The sequence below is a fragment of the Panthera leo genome, chromosome B1 (assembly GCF_018350215.1).
Source record: "Panthera leo isolate Ple1 chromosome B1, P.leo_Ple1_pat1.1, whole genome shotgun sequence".
Classification (NCBI taxonomy): Eukaryota; Metazoa; Chordata; class Mammalia; order Carnivora; family Felidae; genus Panthera; species Panthera leo.
Window position 1 is genome coordinate 204712877 of NC_056682.1, and position 27157 is coordinate 204740033.

Below are 27157 nucleotides of genomic sequence, written 5' to 3' on the forward strand. Positions count from 1 at the left end.
GCACCCCCTCGGGCACGGCACACACGGGGGCTGAGGCGCAGGCCACCTCGCACGTGGCTGCTGTGATGGAACTGCCACCTCTCAGGTCTCAGCAACGACGGAGAAGCCCCAGGCGCTCAGTCAGCGGCCTCACTCAGCAGATTTGAGGTGCAGGGATAAGAGGGGCAAAGAACCTAAGTGAATAGGTGTTCAGAGGCCAAGAGCTGAGAAATCATCAGAAAGTACTTGTCTCCCCCAAATATCTTCACCACAGGGGCCAATAATTACAATTTTCATGTGTGTAAAAAAAGACCACAAGATTTTCTTTGTACACCGAAATTCAAGGAAATTCAATGAAAATAATAATCCAAAAACTATAGTTACCTTTAAAATGAAAGTTCTACCTAAGGGGTCGAATATTTTATTTTCTGAAGTGGAAAACACACAGTCAAAAGTCATCTGCATTACACCCATTGGCTGTATTGCAAAGACCCTATCTACACGGCGTGCCTACCACAGCCAGCGGAGACACTCCGGCCTGACTCCTCAACCACCCCAGCGGTGACTATGCTTCGGGGTAAACAGCAGCATCTCCTGCTGAGCTGGGGCATTAAAACCGCAAGCTCGGCACAGCTAAGAGTCTTCTAAACATCAGAACACAGGCTTATTAGTCGTGAGGAGCCGAACCACATTCTTGTGTTTAAAACGTTAAAGGAATTCATTTGGAAAAATTTAAAAAGGAAGCCTTTCTGTCCACTAGAAATGAATATTCTGTCATAACAGTTACTGGTTTTGCTGTTACATAGAAATAATTAAATTTTTCCTGTACTTAGCTTTCCTAAATGGTATCTCTACTGAAAGTACCCACAATGTTTTTAATTTGAAGTAATTTTTCTGATTTATTTTTAAGATCTTTATTCCTGCTTCTGTGTTTTGCTTTGTGTTTGAGCTAAAAGCTTTTGGTGGAGAAAGGAAGGAAGGAAGGAAGGAAGGAAAGAAGGAAGGAAGGAAGGAAGGAAGGAAGGAAGGAAGGAAGGAAGGAAAAATAAGAAACCACAAGTATTAAGAAAGCACAAGGCTGGAAGTTGTCAAAGGCCACGTTCTAGAACATTCTGCCAAACACATATGCAGACAGTCCACACACACCCCTCCCACAGCTGTCAAAGGCATGTTCTAGATCATTCCACCATACACATATGCAGATAGTTCACACACACACACCCCCCACAGCTGTCAAAGGCCATGTTCTAGAATATTATCCACGTACACGTATGCAGACACTCGGTCACCGTGGTCGCGTCGATGAGATATCCACTGCACAGGCGGCAGGTGATGTGGGCATTTATGTCCCAGAGTTTAATCTTTCTGGTCAACATCTTTGGCTTCTAGAAGAGAAAACCAGTATCAATATCTGAAATACTCCCATGTGTTGTCAAAGGTTCAGGCTAAATGTAAATCAAGTTACAGCACATCCTTCCAGGAGGGCACAGCATCATGTGGACAGAGGCTGCCACCTGCCAGGGCAGGTCCAAGCCACAAAGGCTCTGTGGGCCGACTTCCGTCTGGAGAAGGAACTGCCAAAAGTCCTCCCACAGAGGACTGGGACTGTCCCGCCGAACACCTGATGGGCAGCTCTCTGCAAACGTTACTATTCCCTTAACCACCTGTGGCACTGCCCCTCTCGGCTCCCCTGACCCCTCCTGCTCAGGACTGAGCTGAGGCCAGCTGCTGAGGTGGCAGGCAAGTGAAGGAGGGTCGTGAAGGTGCAGGGAGACAGGCTGGGAGAATAGGCGGGCTGTGCTGAGTCTGGGGCAGGAGGCTGAGGGGTCACTCCTAGAGCTTCTGGCTCTTCTGTAAACCTAGGGGATGAATGACCCCAAGGGGCACCAGCAAGGGCAGCACTGGCCAAACCTGAAGGAGAAGCAAAGTCCTTCGATGAGACCTTGATACAAACAGTCACACCACGTGATTCTGACATCAGAAGGGTCAGGAAAGTCAATGTCCAGTCCCGACAAGACCCAGGGAAGCAGGCAGTAAGAGGGGCCCAGATGCGCCCAGATGGAACAGGAGCCATCCCATTTCTAGACATTTATCCTAATAACTGGACAAGTTCAACAGATGTTTGCCGCAGGGGCACCTGGGTGGCTCAGTCGGTTAAGCATCCGACTGTGGCTCAGGTCATGATCTCACAGTTCATGAGTTTGAGTCCCACGTCGGGCTCTCACGACAGCTGGGAGCCTGGAGTCTGCTTCAGATTCTGTGTCTCCCTCTCTCTCTGCCCCTCCCCTGCTTGTACTCTGTCTCTCTCTGTCTCTCAAAAACGAGTAAACGTTAAAAGAAGAAAAAGAAAAAAAAAAGATGTCCGCTGCAATTGTTTCAAATGGCAAATCACAGAAAACCGCCACCGAGGACTGGCTCGGAAAGCGATTTCATTTAGCCGGCATGAGCTCCAGACCCTCCCCCGCTTCCCCCTGCCCTGTCCAGGGAAAGCCCAACCAGCCCTCCAGGACCCCTCCCCGGGACTCAGGAGCCTCTTGGCTCAGGAAAGCCCAGGCCCAGAAGCAGGGGGGCACACAGAAGCCCCCGCCTTGGGCCGCCTGCTGATCCCTGTCACTATCACACAGAACGTCAGCGCTGCACACAACATGGCATCATCAAAGTCCAATCATCTGTGCACCAAAGTGCCGACATGTTGTCTCTGTCCCGGGGCCCCTTCCTGCTCTGCTCCAGCTTTCCCCGTCTCCCTGGCTGGACCACAGGCTCCATGAGGTTGGGTTCTGTCACCGCATCTCCGGAGCTGTGTCAGGAGGTGTAACTACTGTCCTACTACATGTCCTACTCCAAAATCTGCGTGTCACCTCACAAGGCAAAAAGTCCTTGAGCTGGGAGATGGTCCCAGATGACCCCACAGACCCCCTGTCATCACAGGGCCCTTAAAAGGGGAGATGGGAGGGTCCGAGTCAGAGAGACTGGGAGTGGTAGGCTGCTGGCCATGAACCAAGGGTGGGGTGCCTGGAAGAGACAAAGATCCATTTTCCCCTGAAGCCAGAAGGAGCCAGCCCCGCGGGCACCTTCACTATAGCCCAGTTGAGACCCTTTGGACCCCTGACATTTAGAACCGTCAGGTGACACGTCTGTGCTGCTGTAGCCACCGAGCCTGTGGCCCTTCGTTGCAGCAGCAGCAGGAAACCCACACAAAACGCTGCTCCGGAAAATACTTACAGAACGGATGTCTTCCCGGTAAGATGACTAACAGAAACAGATGCTCCGAGACATCAGAGTCAAAGGCATCACTGAGGGTGGCCGGCCGCACCCAGTGGCCGTCGCGCACACGGCTCCCAGGCCGCCAGCGAGGACGTTCACTGCTCGATGCCATTTAAGGAAAATGAAAAAGAAAGCAAGCCACTTGGGGGACTTCAGACCCACTTCCATTCGCGTGAAGTCCGAGGGCAAATGCCCGCCACGCCCGCCGCCGTGGGCCTGGCCAGGGCTCTCGGCTAGAAGAGGCAGTGAGGGACCCGGAGGGAGCAAGGATCTGGAGGCACACCGTCACCCATCCTGAGACCCAGTGGCACCCACAGACTATCAGAGCAAACGAATGCAATCAGCAAGACCGCCCCACTAACGTCGCTGATGGAACGCGGCGGGTCTCTCGACCACAGTACCGCTTTGGGCTTTCCACGGAGAGTGAGGGGGAAGCTGACACTCCTAGGCGTTCGCCCACGTCTCTCCTCCCTGCACATCAGGCTGCAGCAGACACATGGTCTCCACTGGAGATGACCTTTCCTAACTCCCTGCAGCGAGGTGTGTCTGTGGGTCAGGGTTCACGGACGTTACTAGGAATCTAGTAAAGTCTGTCCTCAGCGAGTGTGTGCACTGAGGCCAGCCAGGTGACTGACCTGGGAACCCAGCACCACCGTGTGGAGCCAGGAAAAAGGAGAAAAAAAAAAAAAAAAGACAGATAGAGAACGACACCCGAGAGAAGGGAAACCCAGGAATCATCCCAAGCAAAGCAGAGCAGGAAACAGGGCCCTGCCGACATGGAAGGACTCTGGCGTGAGGCCCCGCGCTGGCCCCAGGGAGTGCTGCCCTCATGTCCACAGCCCTCTATAGGAGCTGTTTCCAAGCCAGCCACTGAGGATGTGACCACACGCAAATATTCCCGTCAGACAGGAATGTGCTCGGCGACAAAGTGTCTTCCCAACCCCCAGGTAACTGAACCACGAAACGAAAGCCGCAACAGTGCTCGCTTCAGTAGCACACACACTGAAATCAGAACGACGTGGAGAAGACTGGCGTGGCCCTGCATGAGGGTGACAAGCAGATGCATAAGGACAAAACAGAGGCCATGGTCGCGCCGGCACTGACAGGGCCTCTGGCCCCCTTGAGGGACCAGGGTCAGTGTGAGCTCATGCTTATGAGGAGGTGGGTAAAGAGATAAAGACGTGTGGGTGCATGTGGCTGTGGACTCCACACCCCCTCCCCAGCTCTATCCACTGAGAGGGCCTGGGAGTAAGCCTCCCTGGCAGCCTAGGTCCCAGCTTACAGCACTATCCACCACGAGGAACCAGGGTGCGTGAGTAGGTGACTGACCCAAGGCTGGGCCCGGAAGGTAACAGAACTGGAGCAGGGGGGCCTGGCCCCAGCTCAAAGGGGCCCCGCTAGACACCCCGGGGGCAACTAGAACTTCAAGATAAGCAGTAACTATCATTAGGCGAACAGAATGAATCAGATGACAATTGACAGAACAACCCAGAAGCTCACGAGTCCACAGGGAGACAGATGAGTAAGAAAGGAACACGTGTCTTTCCAGAAGAAGGTGAGCTGATCGTGTGGAGTAGGAGTCACCACCACCTTAGTAACTGCGGTGACAATTTATTCGGGAGTCACCAGTGGAGGCTTTGTTGAGGAAGAGAAGATTCAGGCTCAAAGACCCCCTACCACTTTTCAGGCAGATGAGAGCAGGGCCTCAGCGCGGAGACACTGCGTAGACGTCACTTCCTGAGTGACCAGGTGACGGCAGGTGGGCACCAGATGGGCGGCAGGAGTGCCTTCAAGCTGCGAAAGACACAGCATCCCTCGGAGACTCCCACTACAAGAGTCTCACCGCCAGGGAACCCCGGACGAGCCCCGAGGGAGGGAGGTCACAGGGGACAAGGGAAGGTGGAGGGGTGGGCCACCCAAGCGCAGCACCTGGCTGAGGGGATGGCCCTGACAGCCTGGCAGAGGAACCCTCTGCCTGCTGACCACCGCATTCGGAGACGAGGGCGGACTTGAGAGACCCCTGCCGCCGAGTGCCCGCTCGGCCCACGCTGGGCCCCATGGCCAGCCACCGTCCCGCCCCCAGGCCCACAAGGAGCTGCACTCAGGAGGGAAATGTCCACTGTCACCGCCCCTGCACCTCCCATGCTCGGCGGCCCCTACTCAGCACTGGACACTGGACACCAGGTGGGGGTGCAAAGAGCAAAAGGGGTGCAAAGCTTCCAGTCCCGCACCCTCCACAAGCGGCACCTGCCGGCAAACCCCGAGACGCCTGGCCTGGCCCGTCTCCGACCTCCTGGCAGGAGGGACACCAGGGGATGCCGGCAGCGAATGTGAGCACGTGGCCCTGTCTCAACGGTGGGCTTCTCACGGCTGTGGACTCCTCCCCACCCGACACCAGTGGCTGTGGGAACGGAGGGCTGGGGGCCCTGGGGACGCCGTGCCTCACCTCCTCTAGACGTCTTCGGCCCCCTCCTCCTGCCCTCGCATTGGGCGCTCAGGCCGCTGCTCTGACACTGGGGCACCTCGCCAGCGGCCTCACTCTGCCCTGCGGGTCTTCGCTTCCGTGCCTCCCCTCCGTCCCTTGCTCTCTGTCCATCTTCTGGCACAGAAACGCACGTGTTATTTCACGTCTTTTATGTCTGATGCACACAGTCCTGCCATTAAGTTCTTTCTAGAACTTTTAGGTGAGTCCCATGTAGCAAACAACACGACAGAGTCAAGCAGAAGTGTTAATGAAGAGAAAACTTGAACATGTGTAAGTGGCTGTGCCCTAATCTCCTCCAGAGCTGTCAGAGAAGACATGTGAAAGGAGTCAGAAGGAACTGACTTCTTCTATGGCTACCATGATCTCACAAAGTACAACCCAAGGTACATTTAAGCAATTTGCATGCACTGAAAGAAAATTCAAACCGCACTTACCTGTACACGGCAGCCCGGAGCCCTCCGCTACATCTTGAAGCCTGTGGAGACACACAACACGGGAGCGTCATCCCACACGTGCTGGCCACACAGAGCCCGTGTTCCCCCCACGTCCCCAGACCAGCAGCTTTGGCTTTGCCCAGCTACACCGGTCTGTTCGTTTGCTTGCTTCAAACCAAGAGAAAAGTAAGAATTGAGACAGTGAAGAACCAGGATCGACCAAAGACACACGGGCAGATCTCAGTGGCAGTCTGGTGTCACTGAGGCCCAGGGGCTGGTGGGCTGGAAGGGCACGGGAGACAGGCAGTGCGCGGGGAGCATGTGGGAGTTGTGGGGGCAGGCAGGGGACATCCCATGTTATGAAGCCCGAGGAGCCAGGGTGAAGGTCTGTGAAGGCCTATCGTCTCGAGGGCAGTCCTACCAAGCGTTCAAGGAGCCAAAGCAAACCTACTCAAACAAGTCCACTTGGAGAATCAATAAGACGGTATTTTCCAACTCTTTTTATGAAACTAACATCCACACCCACCAGACCAGAACTGGAAGGAAAATCAGACTGACCTCACTGGTGGACATTACTGTCAAAGTCACAGCACGTGGAGTCACCTGACCCAGCAGTGTCTGAGAAGGAGGTTCGTGCCTCACAAGCTGGGTTTACCCCAAAATACAAGGGGGCTTAATATGAGAAGAAGAAGCAATTTCACAAAAGACAAAAAAGGAGAAAAATGACAAGATCTTCCCAAAGATGCACAGAAATCATTTGATAAAATTCATTATCCATTCATGACTTTAAAAAAACTCTTAGATGCCTGGGTGGCTTGGTCGGTTGAGCATCCAACTTTGGCTCAGGTCATGATCTCATGGTTCGTGGGTTCGAGCCCCACGTCAGGCTCTGTGCTGACAGCTCGGAGCCTGGAGCTGTTTGGATTTCTTTGTCTCCCACTCTCTCTGCCCCTCCCCTGCTTGCGGGCTCTCTCTCTCTCTCTCTCTCTCAAAAATAAACATTAAAAAAAACCACCAAAACCTCTTCACCAATTTAGAAGCTAATAAAAGTTCTCTAATTTAAAAGAGACACAAACACGAATACGCACTCAAAGGCTTATGCCTGAATGTTCAAAGCAGCTTTATTCATAACAGCCCGCACTGGAAACAGCTACAGTGCCCGTCGACGGGTGGTGGGAGTCGGAAAGTGCCCCATCCACACAGCTGGTACTTCTCAGCAACCAAAATGAACAAGGGGCGAAATCTGCGCTGCAGGCAAGAAGCCAGACACGAGGACCACACAGTGCGTGTGCCAGTGCACACACGATTCTAGAAAAGGCAGATTTGGGTGCCCGTGGACCGGCCGGCGGCAGGGACTGGTGGCTGGAAGTCTGTGGGGATGAACAGTCGGGGTCGGGACTGGGGAGCGGTCACAGATGCACCAAGAGACGCCAGCCACACCGAAGACTGTGGTGAGCTTCAGGCTGTGTAGACGACACCTCCACAAAAAGTGCATTTTACAATGAAGAAAACTACCGTCAACGCCATCCCTAGTGATGAAACAGGAAAACCGACTCTTACTACCTCGTAACGGGGATCTCCCCTACCTCACCCCCAAACAATCAATTCCAGGTGGATGAAGCCCGCGTGTGAAAGCACAATTCAAGACGTGAGAAGATCCCGGGGAGGACATCATCTTGACCTCAGTGAGAAAAGGTTACCAAACAATCAGAAGGCGCTAACCACAGACGGACTGCCCTAAGAAGAGCAACTTGGTTAAAGAGAAGGGCATCAGATAATCGAAAACCACAAGAGTGGAAAAGGCCACGGTGGACGAAAACACCCCCGTGGGTAAGACTACAGTCCAGACAGGGCTCGGCAAGGCTGGCCTGTAAACAAAGCGAGATGGGGCCTGCCGCGCCCCCTCACCTGTGTCCCGTCTGTGACTGCTTTGGGACTGAGGACTCTCGACACCAGATGACCCAAAAAGCTAAGGTACTTGCCGTCCGGTTCTTTACACAAGACATCTGCCAACGTCGGCTCCGGGCCGTACGAGGAGCCACGGGCACTTCACAAAAGAGGAAATCCAAGCAGGCATATTTTCAAATGTTCAGCTTCACTAGTAACCCAGAAAATGCAAGCTAAACTCAGCGAGGGTGTTACAGGCCCCCCACACCAGCGCACTCTTTTCCCTTGCATCTGCCACCCCCTGACTCCATCAAACTGCTCTTGACGAGATTCCAGTGACAAGGACGCTACCAACACAACCTGTATCCAAGATCACTGGTCACTGCCCCAACCGTGGTCTGGCCAACCCCTCCGGTCCGAGACCCGAGCCTCTCCCAGGTGGCTCCCTGCCGAGGTGCACGGAGGCTGGCTGCACTGGTGCTGGAGCATTCCAGAAGGGCGTGGGTGGTGCGTCAGGCACACCTCGGACCCAGAGGCAGCCATGCTTGTGTGAAGAGGTCCTGCCTCCCTGTCCACTCACCTCGACCCGCCCCTGCAATCAGCCTCCTCCACCACTAACAGTCCTTCCTGTGAGGCCAGTGCCTCCGTGCCGGCCACTCTGCTGCACACACTGCTCCACGATCTGGAGCATGCCCTCCCTCCGAGCCCCTGGGCACTGCTCAGTGGACACTTCCCCACCCCGCCCTCCCCGTATTACACCCACATCCTGCATTACTGTCCTTTAGGTAAGTACATTGGGTTTCTTTTGCAATATGAAAGCAATACGCACATTTACTGAACGTGATTTGGAAAGTAAAGAATAATATTAAGGAAAAAAAAAAAACCCTACAACCCTAATCACCAAAAAGGAGCTGTCGTCCTTAGTGTGAAGGTGTATTTCCCTCTGTGGGTTTACACTTAAATACTTTTCACACGCATACACAGATCTCCATCTTTACTAAAAAGCCAACCTCGGACTACAATATGATGCATTACAATGCGGTTTTTATAACTAGTCAACCACTGGGGGTACCTTCCCGTGCCAGCACACACAGCAAGTGGGCTCCAGAGCTCAGGCCCTCGGGCCTCAGCCGCAGCTGAGTGAGGACAGCGTTATATGGTGTGCCTTGCCCACAGATGCGAGGCACGATGGAGGCTCCGTGACCGTGGGGTCCCCGACGGAAGCAGCCCCTCCGGCTGGTCCCAACTTCCCGTGCGGCTCGGACCCTCCTTAGGCCCACCTGCCCCGGGGACCCTTCAGGAGAAGGGACCTGCATCCACCCCCTTGTGCAAACACCCAGGGGTCATCCCTTCCTTTCGTTAACCACATCTTACAAGAATCTTAAAGTTTTCCAATTATTTTTTTAAAGTATATTTATTTATTTTGCACTAGAGTGAGAACACACAAGCAGGAGAGGGCAGAGAGAGTGAGAGAGAGAATCCCAAGCAGGCTCCGAGATGTCAGCACAGGGCCCGACGTGGGGCTCGATCCCACAAACCATGAGATCGGGACTTGAGCTGAAATCAAGAGTCAGATGCTCAACTGACTGAGCCCCCCAGGCGTCCCATCCACTTGCTTTTTCATTAGCTTTGCTAAGTTGTATTTTTCTAGATTATTCATCTATCTATCCCATAACCTTTATTAAACAGCTTTAAGGAGAAATATTTGACAAAACAAACTGCACGTATTTTAAAGAGACAACTTGGTAAGTTTTGACGTTTGCCTGAAAACCACCACCACGACGGAGATGAGGACCCTCGCCCCAGAGACCCCCGGTCTGCCCAACAACTGCACCGAGGGGGCGTGTTCTGGGCACTGCGTTTGTGGGTCACACAGCACAATTGTCTCCCTCATCCTGTTTCCAGGCTCGCTCACGTTGTCACATCAACAGCTCGTTCTCCTCCTGAGCAGCGTCCACTGAAATTTTGTTGGCCCACTCACCAGCAAATGGATATTTGGGTTGTTTCCTGTGGGGCTGTGAGGACTAAGGCTGCTGTGAACACTCACGGCCACACCTCTGGGCGGACAGACCCTCTGGAGTAAATGCCCACCACGGGGAGCCACACACGGCTATCGGACAACTTTCTAAGAAATCGCCAACCTGCTCCCCCCCGCCCCCCACCTCCAAGCTCCAGCTGCCCTGTGGGGGTCCTTCTGTCTTCTCTCCTTCCTCCCCACACCATCCTCTCCCCAGTCCTGCCCCTTCCTCCCTGAATGCCACGCCCTCTGAGCCCACGGCCATTCCCTGGACACTCCATGGCTCCCATCTGGATGGCAGATCCATCCAGAACAGGCCTTCCTACACCCAGTCTCATGGACAAGTCTAAGCGACATGTAGAAAAGCCAATCAGACATGTCCTTCCTGCACGAAATCCCTGAAACGGTCCAGACTCCTGATGAGCCACGCCAGCCCCATGCACATCAGGGCTCCCATCCACACTGGCCCCGTCCACGTCAGGCTCTGTCCACATCAGGGCCATCCATTATCAGTGTCTGTCCAGGTCAGGCTCCATCCACGCTGGCCCCGTCCACGTCAGGCTCTGTCCACACCGGCCCCGTCCATTAACAACGTCTGTCCGGGTCAGGCTCCATCCACGGGCAGAGCCCGTCCGTGTCGGGGCGCTCGTCCGTGCCAGTGCCACCGGTGTGCACCATTCCTGCCAGCCCGGCCCTCCAACCTCAGGGCAGCAGGCTGTCAGTGAGACCCCGAGCCTCCTGGAGAGGCCCCCCAACCCCAGGTCTAAAGCCAGCTGCTGTTCTAACTCCCACGCCGTCAGCATCTTCAGAGCCGTGCCCAGGCCGCTTCCCATGGCACTGTGAACCCCCGGGCAGGCTGAGGCTGCACCTCCCTGGGGGACGTCGTGTCCGGCGGAGTGCCCGCCCCAGAGCTGCTGCTCAGGAAGTCAACACTGAGCAACCAACGAGAGAGATTTCTATCTTCACCTAAGCACTCTAGAAGTCCTGTCTGTACTTACTTCTACACAAAAATCACCAAACTGCCGAACCTCCCCCATGTCCAACACCCTCGCCTCACAAACCAGCCTGCTACGGTCTGGGATGTTTACGTGTAAGGCCGAGGGAAGCTGCCTCCGCACGCCGTGCCCCATCTGATGGGCCTCTCTCTCCCCCCGGCCAGAGGGCCCGAGTCAGCACGCAGCAGGTGCTTAAGAAAGAACCCGACTTTTTGCCACCTGGTCCACTGCAGCCTTTTGCCTGTGGCCTAAGACCCCCAGCTCCAGACCCCCGGCTCCTCACTGCTCTCTCTCCGACACCCAGCTAACTCACTCGCACACTGCTGCCCGCTCGCGGTGCAGTCCTGCTCACCAGTGGGGCCGTGGCACTGACAGCTGCCGAGCCAGCGCGCCCCGTGAGGGCGTCACCAGGTCCTCCAGCCGGGCCTGGAGGAGCCGCCAGCAGGGCCCTGCACGGGGCCAAACACCCAGGATTTATCGCAACCTCCAGATAAACAGAACCAGATCACGAATGTTCCTCCCTGGGTCACTGAAATCAGGTCAAGATTATGAGAAAAAGGGAAACTTTAAATGTATTTCTACATGGCTACACAGCACCATCAAAGCTTTTAAAAAAAGTAATGAGGGGCGCCTGGGTGGCGCAGTCGGTTAAGCGTCCGACTTCAGCCAGGTCACGATCTCGCGGTCCGTGAGTTCGAGCCCCGCGTCGGGCTCTGGGCTGATGGCTCGGAGCCTGGAGCCTGTTTCTGACTCTGTGTCTCCCTCTCTCTCTGCCCCTCCCCCGTTCATGCTCTGTCTCTCTCTGTCCCAAGAATAAATAAAAAACGTTGGAAAAAAAAAAAAAAAAAAAAAAAGTAATGAAATAACAAAAGCGCTTTGAATTTACACTCTCAAGAGGCTTCGTGACTCAAAGGACAGTGAAATCCCTGCTCCACCTTCTCCCCTAACTTGGACCCGACGCCCCACCTCCACCCCTGCCATCCCGTCACCCCCAGGTCACCATGGTCTCGGCCCTGCAGAAAGCTGCACGGGGCTCCCTCCCCAGGCCTCGTCCTCGCTTCCCCACTCGGGGACACCGTGCCCCACCCCCCCCCCCCCCCCGGCTACTCCTCCTGCATCACTGGGTGCTCGGAGGCTCACACAGTACCCCACTAACATGCATTCAATGAATACCTGCTCAACGATACGGCAGACTGATGGTCATTTCTACCGGTGAGTTTACTCCCAATTTTTACTTCTTAAATTAAGAGTTTGTACAAATATCTGGGTGTAACTTAGTGACCTGACATACAGTCCAGGGTGGGATCCCAGGCACATGTCTTGAGCAGCACCAAGGCCCGCCCACATCAGTGACATCCACCGCAAGCGGACCGAACTGCTCCCAGGCACCGGTCCCTGCGGCCGAGCCCACGCCAACCCTCACTTCCAGTCACGTCCCACTGGCCCCCCACCTCCGTGTCTGTACCTCCTGTTCCTCCAGCTCGACACTCCCGGACCCCAAATTCAGACGTCAACTCCCTATGCTCCACTGGGAAGGCCGGGCATTTCCACGCGGGTGCCAGCGTCTCCAAGTTTCCTCTGCGTGTCCGCCATCCCTCCTGCACCTTCTGCCCACCTCACACCCGTGTGCAAGAGACAGGGGCGGCTGTACCCCTCACACTTACCCCATCTGGCCCTGCTGTCCAGGCATACCATGCCACACTTGCCCACACACGGCTCCCAGGGATCCCATGAAAACGCACCCGAGCAGGTGGCTGTGGCACAGACTCTCCAAAGTGTTCCAGTGGCTCCAGTGGCCGGCGATGCCCAAGCCGCCTCGCAGTCCACTGTGGCCACGGTGGACCCTGCTAGGTCTAGAACATTCTAGGTGTGCTCCTTCTTCGTGGCCCTGGCACTTACTGTAGCTGCAACATTCTCTGTCATATGGCTACACGGGGCCCCTCACCTCTGTCAAGCCTCTCCTCGGATGTTACCCCCAGCAACACTGTTAGAGACCATCTGACTTAAAACTCCATGCTATGTGGGTACACACCACAAATCTAAGACATTACCCTCGAATTTATAATTTACTTATTTTGTTACTACCCATCTCCCTACACTACGATGCCAGCCATGTGACTGGCAGTATTAAAAATTCAATGGAAGGGTTATATGATAAAGCTGAGAAACCTTCTCCAAGAGCAGATAAAGACAGGAAACAGAAAAGAGCCAACATCCAAGCAACAGGTGTTTTAGAAAAAACAGAAAACCGAGATATGGAGCTTCCAAATATACTTTAATATTCTATTATTTCATGATTTGGAAAAAATTATCCAAGTATTCCCCCCGCTGGAAGAACCATGAGGCTGCAAAGGCCCGAGTGCCAGGCACAGAGAATGAAAATGACCCATGTCTAACCAAGTCCTAGAATCTGGAGACATCAAGGGTACAAGAGAGGGCCCTAAAGGTTCTGGGAGGAGAGGAGGTCCCTCCCCACGACGGACTGGGAATCAGATAGCATTTTCACCAGCAACAGTGAACCCTAACAGTAAGAAAGCGATTCTTTCTGAGCACTGAGGAAAGTGCTCAAATGCTCAGCCGAAGCATGCGTACTGAGCCAACCAGGGTGCTCACACCTTATCACAGGCCTGGTGCTCATGGAGCTCCCGTTCCAGCTGGTGACGAGACGTGACAAACTCATCAGCAAAGAGAGATGAGCACCACTGAGAAAGTAGGTCAAGGCAGCGAAGCAGAGAACAGGCGGAGGGGCTGCTTTAGAAAGTGACCAGAGGAGAGCCGGTGCAGAGGGACATCTGACCTTGGGCCTGGAGGGAGGGGCCAGAGCAGCAGACACCCCACTGACGGGGCAAGGGATCCCCCAAAGCGTACTATGACCACTTTGAAGCCGGCTGGCCCAGAGGATGAGGCATCCAGACAGGGCAGGGGGACGAGGACAGAGGAGCAAGGAGGACAAGGGCTCAGACGCAACCCTTGAGAATTTGGAACAGGAGACAGTAACGTCAGGCAATGTAAGGAAAAAGGAAGGGAGATTGGAAGTCAGCTGTATAACAGATCATGATACAATCACATCCATTTTAACTGCCAGATCCAACCCCTGGAGAAGACAAATAACATGCCGTGAAAGGGGCTGTGGGGCCCCAGGTTTTCTACCAACAGAGGCCGCTCAGCTACAGACACGCATCCCCCTCACGAGGAAGGCTGACTCAGGGCAGAAACAGGAGCCCAGGGAGCGAAGCAGGGAGCCAGGGGGGTCACCCCGAGCTCCTGACTGGGGATCCCCCGCTGGGTTTCAGAACCGTGTTGGGCCCAGGACTTCCTGTTGTGTCCAGTTCCCACTTCTGAACTGGCCAATCTACACCTGTGGTCCCACAACCGGTCCGCTGCGTGGGGGTCGCTGGGAAGGCGAACTGTGTCGCTTGGTCTGCAAGTGCCCGGAAGCGGCACCCAGCGGGTGACCCAGGGGATGAGACTCTGGAATTCTGGGACTCAGGCAAGGTTTGGGACTCTGAGCTGGTGCTGCAGTGGGAGGAGACCCCGGGGAACCTCAGAAGAAGGGCAGGTGTGTTTGGCATTTGGGGGGATATCAATTTCGGAGGGCCAGGACCGTAGCAGGCGGAATTCCGAGGTAGCCTCGAGAAGGCCCTGGCATACACATACTCTTGCCTTACTAGCCCAGGCACTGCTGCAAAGGAATTTTTAAGGAGCAAATTAAGGTCCCAAATGAGCTGACCTTGAAACAGAGCAAGTATCTGCTGGCCAAGTAGCATGGCCTTTCAAAGCGATGTTCTTCCCAGCTGGTGGCAGAAGAGGAGGGACGAGTCCCACTGGCCTGGCACAGGGCAACTGGATCCGTCAAGCACTCACGGCCCTGGGGCGAGGAGCCGTGGGCCTCCAGGAGCTGAGGGCAGTCCCCAGCCGACAGCGAGCAGAACAGCAGGACCCCAGTGCCACAACCACAGGACATGGATTCTCCAACAGCGGGCGGGCTCAGAAGACAACCCGAGTCCCAGATGAGAGCTGCAGCCCAGCCACCGCGTTGATTTCGGCCTCTGAGGCCCTGAGCGGGGGTGGGGGTGGGGGGGGTGGCAGCCACACTGCACGACACTTCCAACCCATGGAACTGTGACTAATGAGTTGGTGTCCTTTTAAGCCACTAATTCTGTGGCAATTTGCGATGCAGAATTACAAAATTAACGTAACGGTATTAAAAGAAACAGAATTAATAGCAGAAGACAGGGTCAGTTTCCCCAGCATGTAAAATACAGAGTGGCCACCAACCCCGGAAACATTTTCATTAGGCAACTATTCTCCCAACTGGAGCGACAAGGAACAGGTTAACAAACCAGCAGAAGAAGCTAGAGCCCCTTGGTGGGGACTGGATTGTGCCTACCCAAAATTCATGTGCTGAAACCCTAGGCCCCGATCTCCAAATACGGAGCCCATGGGGCGATTCGGGTTAGATTCCCAAGGGTGGGCCCGTGATGAGATTAGTGTCCTTACAAGAGACAGAAGAGGGCTCGCCGCCTCTCAGTCTCCACCGTGTGAGCACCCCACCCCATCTACGACGTTCTGTTGCAGCGGCTGAGCTGACTGAGCCCCTTCCTGGTTTCTGATGTCTGTCTTCTTCACCAGGCTGCCTTCAATAAAAGGCCGGGGGCAAAAAACTGCCTCTAGCCAGCCGTGTCTCTACAGCAAGAAAGGCACTTGCTTTATGCAAGGATAATGTTATTTGTCAGCAGAAGTCCTATTTCCACGAACAATTTCAAACACTTTCCACCCACTAAACCTTTTATGAAGTCTGCTAAAAAGTATGGAAGCTGACAAGTAGGACTTGCCCCTGTGTGCCTGTGAGGAAGGGTTAACAGGGCCAAGGGCACCTCCCCATCAGAGACGGATGAGGTGGCCCGGAAGGACATGCCCTATCGCAAGACAGTGGGACTCTCTGGGGCGCCTGGGTGGCTCAGTTGGTTAAGTGTGCGACTTCGGCTCAGGTCATGATCTCATAGTTCCTGAGTTCAAGTCCTGCGTCGGGTTCTGTGCTGACGGCTCAGAGCCTGGAGCCTGCTTCGGATTCTGCATCTCCCTCTCTCTCTGCCCTTCCCCCACTCTCTCTCTCTCAAAAATAAATAAAACATTAAAAAAAATTTTTGTCTGAAGACAGTGGGACTCTCCCCTGGGTTCCTGTGCTGGGGCTCCACATCTCTCCTGGCACTGGGGACCGGGGCGCCAGAAGTATGGCCTGCAGCACTGACCCGAGTAACCACCACTTGAACACATGTCCCTGAAGTCGCGTGAAGCACTCACTCACGGCTCCTATGAAGTGATCCAAATCTCGAGCCCGACTCGGCCTCTCCCTCGTTCCCTTTAGTTTACAGAGTACACAGGGACAACAGACAAAAGTGAGGAAACACAAATAATGAAGACTCAGAAAAATCCAGATGTAACAGGTGGCCTAGAAAAGTCAACCCTGTGGAGGGCAAGTGGGGAACCTGAAAAGACACTAAGGGACGTGACCCCAGTGCCACACGGGGAACCTGCCTCTGTCTGGTTCCGAAAAGGCATGACCCCCAGTGCCATGCAGGAAAGCTACCTGTCTGTTTCAGGAGGGGCATGACCTCAGTGTCACTCAGGGCACCTGCTTGTGTCTGGTTTAGGAAGGACGTGACCCCCAGTGCCACTCTGGGAACCCAGATATGTCTGGTTCAGGAGGCACGTGACCCGCTGTGCCACACCAGGAACCTGCCTGGGTCTGGTTAAGGGAAACACATGGAAGACATTCTTGAGACAAGGGGGGAGACTTGAAAATGAACAGGAAATTAGCTAGTGTGTGAAGTAAGAGCCCACTTCTCGGGGGTGATAATGATGTCGTGGTTGTCCTGTGACCTGTGTGCTCTAAACTACTTCAGGAACACGGTAGGTTGTCTGTGGCTACTACTTCCAGATGATTCAATGACAATAAATATGTATTTAGAAAAAAGAGATGAGGCAAATATGGCAAAGCATGAATAGCTGTTGGGTCGGAGCAGGGGTGTAAGACTGCTCAGTGCAGAATTCTTTCTGTTCTTCTCCACTGTGTTTTCTCTGAAATTAAAACTTGGCGGGGGGGGGGGGGGGGAAGTAAAATGAAATCACTTGAAACTTTAAAAAAAGGAAAGGCTACCCTTTCTCTGCTCCTGACTTCCTAGCTGTGACTGTGCCCTGTGCCTGCATGTTCATCAGGCAAATGGGGGGCGGGGGGGGGGGGGTTGTCAAACAGCAGTCCTAGGATGGCTCTGAGAACTAAACAGGTTCGCACACACCGTGCCTCCGGGACAGGACCACACACACCAGCCAGGGCTTGGCTGACATTCACAACACCCACTGCCTCCATGAAGCCCACAGTTAGTTAGCAGGGGCTTCACAGAAGTATGCAGACAGCTTTCCACAGTTTGCATATTTCTTGCTAAACATCTGGAACTTGCTGTTAATGTAGCAAAGTCCAGCAAATATTGATTCATTTGCAAAATAATCCAATTAACCTCCACTCTCCCAATTCACCTAAATATTAGAAGTTCTCTTCAAAAAAAACAATCAACCCAACAATCAGTTTTTAAGGACTGTATTTTCAAGTGAGTTTTAGTTCTTCTCAACAGACGCCGTTGCTTAATTCAACAGACAATTCTGAAAATGTGTCTAAGCAAGGCTCACACCCTAACTAACTCTCTCGTCATGTGTTAAGTGTTTCATTATAGCTCTTTGTCATTTTGGCCTTCAGATAATTCAGTTCTGTAGGGAGGAACATGCCACATCAGAAATGACAGTCCTATTATTTTTAAAGGTCTTCTTACAATTGAATTGATACACTATCACTTGTACAACAGTATCCTGTGGTTCCATTTTCTGAAGGACAAGGGATTGTGAAGCATTTTTGGACTATTAACAGCAAATACCAGAAGGGTAATAAGAAACTGTCCCCAAACCCCAACATATTTCAATAGTAAAAGAAAAATATGTTTCAACTTCAAATTTGATTCTCACCACTAAGCAAATAGCTCCAAATGAATTAATAAATCCTGCCATTTAATAGATTAAAGAGTAACAGTATAGACCCAAACAACCCAAATAAGTAATTCCAGTCACTGGCCCAGGGCCCCGCCTCACACTGGCTGGGTGGGGCCTTGGCAGATCTAGAGAGAGCTGGGCAGCAGGTGACAGTTCCGTCCACGTAGGGCTCCTGGGACAAGTCCTGCATGGAGGCCTCCCACACGGGCCCCGGATGGTGTCCTTTCCAGCCCCATGCTACAGCCCAGCCCAGAGTGCCAGACAGAGGTACCCCAGAGACACAGGTCCTAAGCACCGAGGACCTTGCAGACAGGCTCCTGGAGCATGACTTCCTTACAAAGGTCAAATATCCAAAACATCTCAGGATCTGACTTCTTAAAAACTTCTTACAAAGGTCAGTTTACAATTTCTGGAGCAAAATCATTGCTAGGAATAAAATGACTCTTGGGAAACATTGAAATCACTGCACTTGAAGCTATCAATGAATTCCACACCACTTCACTTAATTTGAGCGCGGGGGTGGGGGTGGAGGGGGCGGCTCACGGTTTGCTACAGGTGTGTTACATTAGAAGTTAATTCCCAACAATCTTCCCTATTTATAATTTATCTTCCCTCATGTGTAAGTTCCAGTGGTTTCAGTCATTATGGCGACAACAGAGGAACCGATACAATTAAAGAGACAGCCGGGCTGCTGTAACCTTGTACTTCAACGTGCTACCCTCTACACAAGTGTTAATTTACTTGGGTATTTCTCAGGTGCAGGCCCTAGATCAGCGAAACCCTGATGGCCACAGTGTGTGTCACCCCTCCTTCCAGTACACACGTGTTTCCTCTTGAGTGAGGGCTGGGCCTAGTGACTAGGCCCTAACAAAGAGAATGTGGCCAAACGGACGGGATGTCCCCACTAAGATTAGGTCATCAAGATTGTGGCCTCCTTGTTCGCTCTCTTCTTCTATCACTGGCTCCCTCTGAGTTGCCCTGTGGAGAGCCCCATGTGAAAAGGAACTGACATCTTCAGCCAACAGCTGAGTGAGCAAGCCTGGAAGCAGATCCCACAGTCAAACCTTCAGATGAAACCACGGTTCCAGCCAGTGCCCTAAGTTCAGCCTTGTGAGACCCAGAGCCACAGGACTCAGCTAAGCTGCGCCCAGATTCCTGAACCACAGAAACTGTAAGATAATAGCTGATGTTGTTTAAAGGCACTATGTTTGGGGGTAATCTGTTGGACAGCAATATATAAATAATACAGCCACACAGCACTATTGTACCTTTAAAAATCCGAAAATAGGAAAATAGAGCCTAACCAAACTTGAATGCCCAGTTTTGCAAGTCTTTTCCAAAACTTCACAAAACAAAAATAAGTTTTTAAAAAAGTAAAGTGTGTATTAAAAAAAAAAAAAAAAACAGAAGTGTTGAGTAGGAAGGTCCCAAGTATGGATACATTTGGCAAATAAAAGTTCCTAAGCTAGACCATTCAGGGACTCCATTTGGTTAAGATTCGGTCTTATGAAATGTCAATCTGAAAATCTCAACTGCAAATCTTAGGTTTTCTCCTAAGTAACCAAGCGGCAACGTTGTGGCACAAAATGAGACGCTGAAGTGACCAATTCAGGTGCCTCCCCTGGGAGTCCATACAGCTCAGAGTTTTAGACTTGTACCTCATCCTACTGTCCAACCTGTGGATAAGTTTGCAAACTTAACACAAGTTCTAAAAGTACTCCTGCCTTTCATCCATTCATTCGCACACTCACTTCATTCAATAGTTGTGCACTGCCCGCCGACCTCAGGCCAGGGAACCAGTTCTGGCAGCTGAGCTGGACAAGGCCCTTGCCCTCCTGGCTCTTCATTCTCTTAAACTCCTCCAGCATTACCTTACTGGACACGCTCTGGAGTCATTACCCAATCAAAGAGCAGCACATACAATACCCTTCTTTTTCATCAACACTTCCAAATTAAAGGAACACACGGGCAAATTTTAGACGAAAGTCTCATCCAAAGGTTTCAAAGAAGCAAAGACCCCCATTGCTAGGTCCTTTAATATTTTCCTGTCCTGGAGTGGAGAAGGTGCCTGACCCACTCACCTGACATGTATGCTCACCTACTCCAACCTTCTTACCCTGGGCCCAGTGCCCCCCAAATATTCCCTTAAGCTTCCAACACTCCTTAAGGAACCCCACTCCTCCTGGAACTTCCTGGACACTAAAAACACACCTGGATGGAGGGTACACCCACCCAACCACTTGACCTCCAACAGCGGAGGGCGGGGAGGCCAGGAGTGGTTGAAGGTGATGGACACTGACCACAAGGAAAGAATAGCAGCCCTGCAGTAGGGGCTGGAAGAACAGGGTAGGAGACAGCTTCTTGGATCTGGGGAGTGGGCACTGGGGCATGGAGCCAGTGTGGACTAGGAGCTCCACTTGAACCCCTAGAAGGAAGAGGACAGACCCTAACCCTGCCTCACACCTGCCCCTGGGGCCCAGCCAGGCAGCATCTGCTGAAGGTCAGAAGGTCTGTGGGGCTGGCCCAGGTGCTCATAATATCGGGGGCCTCAGGGAGGTTTGCACTTGTGGGGCTCAGGTGAGCAGGGTCCCTGACGCCCCCAAGCCTTCACAGCCGTGGGTCCAGTTGAGTAGGATGGGCACATTAAAGGCACCCCTGGATCTTGCCCCAGGGGTCCAAACCCCTGGAGGGCTGGCTTAGGGTCCCAGCCTTCCTTTCTGCTCTTGGGATCTGGGTGCATCCCACTGACTTGTTCAGGAGTTCTGGCAGGGACCAGTCTCCAAGTTCCAGCTCTTATCAGTGTCCTGGCCCTCCCTGAGAGCCTCACTTCTTCATGGTCCCGCTCCAGCATCCAGATACCCCTAAATGACCTAGCTGGGGCCTGGTCATCCCCGGAGCCTGTCACATGGGATGAACCCTCCTCATGGCAGATGCCAGGGTCCTGGCCTCCCACTCAGAAGGGGCTGTCTCAGGGTCTCAGAAGTGCTCACAGGACTGTTCCAGTATGCCAGCCCTCTTTGGGACCAGTCTCGGTGTCCTGGCCCTCCTTAGTGACCCAGCCTCGTGTCCCAGCCCTCCCTAGGTCCTGCCAGATCCTGGGGGCTGGCCCCCCTCAGTGGCCTGTCTCAGAGTCCAGCCATCTCTGGTTCCTGTCGGGTCTCAGGGTCACAATCCCCCTTAGTGACCCGAGCTGGCGTTGGACCCTCTTGGATGACCCATCCCAGGGTTTGACTCTCCTCGGTGACCTATCTCAGGGTCTAGCACTTCCTGGTCCCTGTATAGTGGGTCTGAGGTCTGGCCCTCTTCGGTGAGCCGTTCTGGGGTCTGGCCTTCCCCGCTGACCCGTCCCGGGATCCGGTCCTCCCTGGTCCCTCCCCGATGACCCGTCCTGGGGTCCGGCCACCTTCCCCGTGACCCGCCCGGGGTCCCGACCCCGTGGGTCGCGCCCGCACCCGGGGCCTGCCCAGCGGTGTCGGGGCTCCCGCGGGCCGAGCCAACAAGGGGCGCAGGGGCGCGGGCCGGGGTTCCGAGCCTCAGGGGCCCGCACACGGGCCGAGGCCGCGGCCTGAGGAGCGGGCGCCTCGGGCCAGGCCAGGCGGGGTGCGGACTCACTGACCTGCCGTCTCGGCTGCGGGCGAGCGGTGCGCACGCGGGGGCAGCGCCGGGAGCGGGGGGGGGGCGCCGCTCCCTCCGGGTCCCCCCCAAGAGCAGGAGAAAAAAACCCGTCCGGAGTTTAAAACAAAGAGGCGGAAATGCCCGAGCGGAGCCGAGTGGCGAGTCGGGGGCGCCGCACATGGAGCATGCGCGTTGCCCTCCCGGCTCCCACCCGCAGCCGGGAGGGGGGCGGGATCTGGAGGGGGCGGAGCCCGAGGGCGGGGCCGGGGCGTGGTCATAAGGCGCAGGCGCGTTCCGGCAGGGCTAGGCCGAGGGATCCGGAGAGGGGAGGGCGTCGGGGGCGGGGCCCTCAGCGGAGGCGGGGGCTCGTGAGGGCGTGGCCCGAGGGGGCGTGGACCAAGGGGGTGAGGTCTGCGGCAGGAGTCTTGCTGTACACTGGACTCAGCAGGCAGCTGACGCCGACTCCAGCTCCGGGACCTGACCTCCAGCTCCGGGACCTGACCGGGGCTTTCCTCCGGCGGAATCCGTCTCGTTCTTGCAATTCAGTCCTTCCTGGGACGTAGCAGCGAGAGCTCTCCGTGCACCAGGCAGGAGCCGGGGGCCGCACACGGACAGGGCCCTGCTTTCGGGGCCCCGGTCCAGTGGGCAGCAGGGCCGACCCTGAAACTCCGTGTGTCCACCCTTGCGCAGGCCCTGCCCTGGAGCGTGACGTCCACCCCTTCGTGCGGTCCACACCTTAGCGGGAGGGGGACAATGACAAGAAAAAGTAAATCTGATATAATGTGGGAGCCAGATAAACTGGTTGGGGGAGGCCGTGGATGTCTGGAGTGTTAGTTACAATAGGGTGGGCGGGCATGGAAGGGACAGAGGGGAAGGCGCCATAGAAGCACAGTGTAGGAACATAGAGGTAACGGCCTTGCAAGTGTCGGCAGGTGGGGTTCACAGGCTAGTTGTCCCGCCAGCACCAAGCTGCACAGTGGGGAGATTGAAGAGAGCCAGCATGGAAGCCGGAGGGAATGGGGCACGAGGAGGCAGGAGATGAGGTCAGAGGGAGAGGTCCCTGGGTGTTATGAGCGGAGGGGTGACGGCACGGTGCTGGCATCGTAAGCCTCCCTCTGGCTGTGCTGTGTCTGTCTGGCAGGAGCAGAGCAGGAGGCAAGTGGTGCCCTGGAGGAGAGGAAGTGTGAACTGCTGGGGGATCAGCCTGAGAAGAGGCAGGGATGGGTGGGGAACAACTGGAAGGGTGGGCAGCTGCTGACAGTCCGGGCAGCATGATGGAGTGCGCAAGGGTGGAGTCAAGAGTGTAGTCGTAAGGTCCATTGGCCCCCCAGTGGAGCCGCTGTGTAGTACGTGTAGTATGAGTTTGCAGTGTGCGGAGACGGGTGAGCTGGTCAAAAGAGTGAGTGAGGGTTGGGGGGCTGAGCCCCCTGCCCACGTGGAAAAATCAGCAAGTCCAGGTGGATCCAGTAACAAAGACTGAGACTGAGCCAGCTGGAGAGAAGGAGTGATGTCTGGTCAGCTGCTGAAAGGGGCAAGGGGAGTGAGACCCTTCTGGGGCCTTGGCCTACGTACAGGTTACGCAGGGGTAAAAACTGGATTGTGGTGGGCTCAAGAGAGGAGGGTAAATATAGACAACTTTTCCAGGTGGTTTGCTGTGGAGGAGCTTCTGGGACTAGAGGGCTGCTTCACCTTTGGGCTGCAGCCTCAGTGGTACTGGTGCAGTGCAGGGGGAGGCTGGCCACGCTGGAGAGAGGGAAGGCTGCCTGAGCCCAAGTCCTCACCTGGGGCCAGGGACCAGATCTGGAGATGGGGCTGTGGCAGCCCTCACGCTGCAGGAGGCAGCCCCAATGCAGGAGGTGGGGGGTCTGTGCACCATCTCATCCAGCTGCCTCTATTTTCCAGTGACACGGCAGCTAAGTTGGCCCAGACTGGAGTAGAGGCCTGGATGTCAAAAATGGGGATGACAGGCCGGGATCGGCTCTGGGTGGAGGGCACAGTGACCCTAGGAAGTCATTTGAGGGCCCTCTGACACCGTAGCCATCTGTCTGCAAAGGGGGGAGAGCCAGGAGCGTGTGCATGACGCATGGCCACTTGTCTCTCTCAAAGGATGCAGACCAGACATCTGGCCTGCCTGCTCTCTCCCGGGACCTTGTCAGCAACAACATCCCAGACCTTGACCCTGAACCCTGGGCTCTTGTATTCAACTGGCTGGACACATCTCTACTGGGATATCTTTAGGGAGCTCAGGTTCTGATATCAGAGTATCCACTCCTGATCTTCCCCCAACCTTGCTACCCACCCCAGCCCCCATTGCAGAGGAGAGGGCTCCATCACGCCGGCTAAGCCAAGACAGTGGGGTCTTTTCTTCCAACCCCAAAACTGCTGTCAGCAGACCCCTCAGAATCTGGCTATGGCTCTCCATCCCTACCCTGGCCCAAGTCCACTGATTCCTCCTGGATTAGTGCATGGCTTCCAGACTAGTCTTTCCGCTTCTTTCCTTGCCCCCTGCGCAATCTATTCTCAACACAGAATAGTAACTGCCGTAACACATTAGTCAAGGTATGTCTCTCCTCTGCTCAAAAGGGGTGTCACTCAGAACAAAAGCCCAAGAGCGGGTAGATTACAGGGGACCCAAGGAAACCTGGGAAGATGGAAATGTGTGCTGTGTTGATGGTGGTGATGAGTTCATGGGTGTATCCGTGGGTCAAAACTCATCGAAGTGTACAGGTTACGTATGTGTGGTTATACCCTGATAGAGCAGTAAAGAAAGAAGAAACCAGAGACCATGGGTACAAACGGTAAGAGGAGGTTGCCCCCCAGCCCACTGCTCCCTCCTCCCTGGAAGGTGAGCTGTCCTCACTCCTATGCCACCCAGCCATCCCTGGGCACTGGCCTGTTCTGCTCACCCACCCAGCTGTCCCTCCTCATCCCCCCTCCCCCACAGGCCATCCTCTCTGTTGGATCACTACATTTGCTTACAAACTCAGAGTGAGGCTGTCTCCCGATGGTGTACTTCGCTGCTTATCTTCACAGCACGACTTCTCCGAAGAGCTGTCTACACTCAGCCTCTCCATTTTCCCTTTCCATGTTCTCTCTTAAACCCTCAGACTCCTGTCCTGCCCCCCTCCAGCAAAATGCTCTGTCCAGACATCCAAGACTTTGTGCAGCTGTACCAAGGGCCATTGTCATCTCCATCTCCAAGGGTCATCTCCGTGACCCCTGTGCTGCTCTCTCCTGAAACACTTTCCCTTTGCCTGGTTCTCCATTCATGCTCTGCCCCCTGACTAGCACCTTCTTGGCCCCTCTGCCATCCTCTTCTCCTCCTGGGCTCTTCCTGTCAGGCCTCCTCTCCTCTCCCTGAGGCTCCTCTCCTGGCTGGTGATCGCTCTGCCCCTGTTGGTTTTATTTTATTTTTTTAAATTTCTTTAATGTTTACCTATTTTTGAGAGAGAGACAGAGTATGAGCAGGGGAGGGGCAGAGAGAGAGGGAGACACAGAATCTGAAGCAGGCTCCAGGCTCTGAGCTGTTGGCACAGAGCCCAATGCGGGGCTCGAACTCGTGAACTATGAGATCATGACCTGAGCTGAAGTTGCATGCTTAACCGACTGAGCCACCAGGCGCCCCACTCCATCCATGGTTTTAAGCTCAGTCCAGATGCTGGCTACCCTCCAATGTTTATGCACTATGTGTCCCTCCAGTGAACAGCAGACATCATTCCCACCAGGTTCAGGACACAACTCTGGGCCTTCCCGGGTGACCCGCTTCCTTCCATTTTCCTCTCTCATAGCCACTCTACCTTTTCTGTTACTGGGGCACAAACATTTGGACTCATTCCTGATGACTCTCTTTCTCTGTTTTCCCACATCCAATTCCTGGGGAAGTCCTGTTGGCTCTGTCTTCAAATATGCCTTAATCCAGCCATGGCTTCCACAGCCGCCGACATGGCCTGAACCCACCTATCCTGTCTGGGTTGGTTCCACAGCCTCTGTGCCTGCCCCCAGTCTGTGCTGAACAGAGCAGCCAATAAGCTGATCCTTCAGTACCTAAGTCAGAGGGTGCCAGGCCTGTGCTTAGCAGCCCAGTGGATGCTCTGAGCCTCCAAGGTCTTGCCTTGGGCCCAAGCCCTGCCTTGACTCTGGCCCGGCCCTGGCTGCTCTCCCCAACTCACTTCTTCCAACCACATGGCTCTCCTGGACACGCTAGGCCCTCCCATCTCAAGGCCTGGCAGAGCCGTTCCTAGACCTGGATGGCCCATCCTTGATGCCCGTGGGGCTCCTTCCTCCCTCAGGCCTATGGTCAGATATCACCCGAGGCCTCTCCTGACCAGTCTGGTGACAAAGCCTCACCATTTGATAACTCACCTTATTAAACGGGGCCAATATATAATAGCAAGATCCTCATACGTTGCTATTGGAAACCGTGGGGAGATTGACGATAACCTGCGAAACTATGTGGGCATCTATCCTTTGGCCCAGCAATCCCCAAGTAGGAATTTATCCCAAAGATAAACTGGGAAAACTGGTAAAACACTGGCAAAAATGCAAAAAAAAAATTTTTTTTGAAGCATGAACAAGGCTACTAATTGAGGCATAATTTGTAATAGAAAAAACTGGAGCCAGTCCACATGGTATCACCTGTGGTAATTAATAAACAATCGAGTCTGCACCCCGTGGGTCCCGGCGGCTGCAAACAGAGAGGCAAATACCCATCTATGCTGTCACGGGGTTGCCACGAGCGACGAGAGCCAGACCACATTGTTGAGATAAGCAGTGTGGACAGAGGGTGTGCAGAGTGCTGCCGCTTGCCCAGTAAATGGGGATTATTGCTTGCTTCCTATGTGCTTGCCCGTGTTAAGATCCTTGTGGGTTGCCGCAGGCTGGTGGCAGTAGCAGGACTTCTGCGTCTCTCTGAATCCCCTCAGAAAGCAGAGAGGGATAAAACCACAAAAGGAACGGGACGTCTTGGTAGCTCAGTTGGTTCAACGCCCGACTTGAGCTCAGGTCATGATCTCATGGTTCGTGAGTTCGAGCCCTGTGGGTTCTGTGCTGACAGCTCGGAGCCTGGAGCTGCTTCGGATTCTGTGTCTCCTCTCTCTGCTCCATCCTCCACTCATGCTCTGTCTCTGTCTCTCAAAAATGAATAAGCATTAACATTTTTTTTTTAATTTTTTTTAACGTTTATTTATTTTTGAGACAGGGAGAGACAGCATGAATGGGGGAGGGTCAGAGAGAGAGGGAGACACAGAATCTGAAACAGGCTCCAGGCTCCGAGCTGTCGGCACAGAGCCCGACGCAGGGCTCGAACTCACGGACCGCGAGATCATGACCTGAGCCGAAGTCGGATGCCCAACCGACTGAGCCACCCAGGCGCCCCAGCATTAACATTTTTTTAAAAAAACCCCAACAAAACAACAATCAGGTGGGCTGCAATGACCTCAAA

At 54.2% G+C, this 27157-nt stretch overlaps 1 protein-coding gene across 4 annotated transcripts in view; it reads right to left on the reverse strand.

The window, feature by feature from the left end:
- Nucleotides 1-21942, reverse strand: part of PCGF3 (polycomb group ring finger 3) — a 55154-nt gene extending 33212 nt beyond the window's left edge. Inside the window, exons 1-4 of one of the 4 annotated variants that reach the window (XM_042937176.1) lie at nucleotides 21719-21941; nucleotides 6163-6203; nucleotides 5690-5839; nucleotides 1247-1364 (exon numbers count right to left, since the gene is read on the reverse strand). In XM_042937176.1, the coding sequence (XP_042793110.1) occupies nucleotides 1247-1355 (109 nt within the window). In that variant the 5' untranslated portion in view covers nucleotides 1356-1364; nucleotides 5690-5839; nucleotides 6163-6203; nucleotides 21719-21941. Of the gene's footprint in view, nucleotides 1-1246; nucleotides 1365-3201; nucleotides 3921-5689; nucleotides 5843-6162; nucleotides 6204-21718 lie in introns of those variants that run through there. The other 3 variants (XM_042937175.1, XM_042937178.1, XM_042937177.1) reach the window with 3 other exon arrangements.
- Between the last annotated feature and the right edge of the window lie 5215 nt (nucleotides 21943-27157).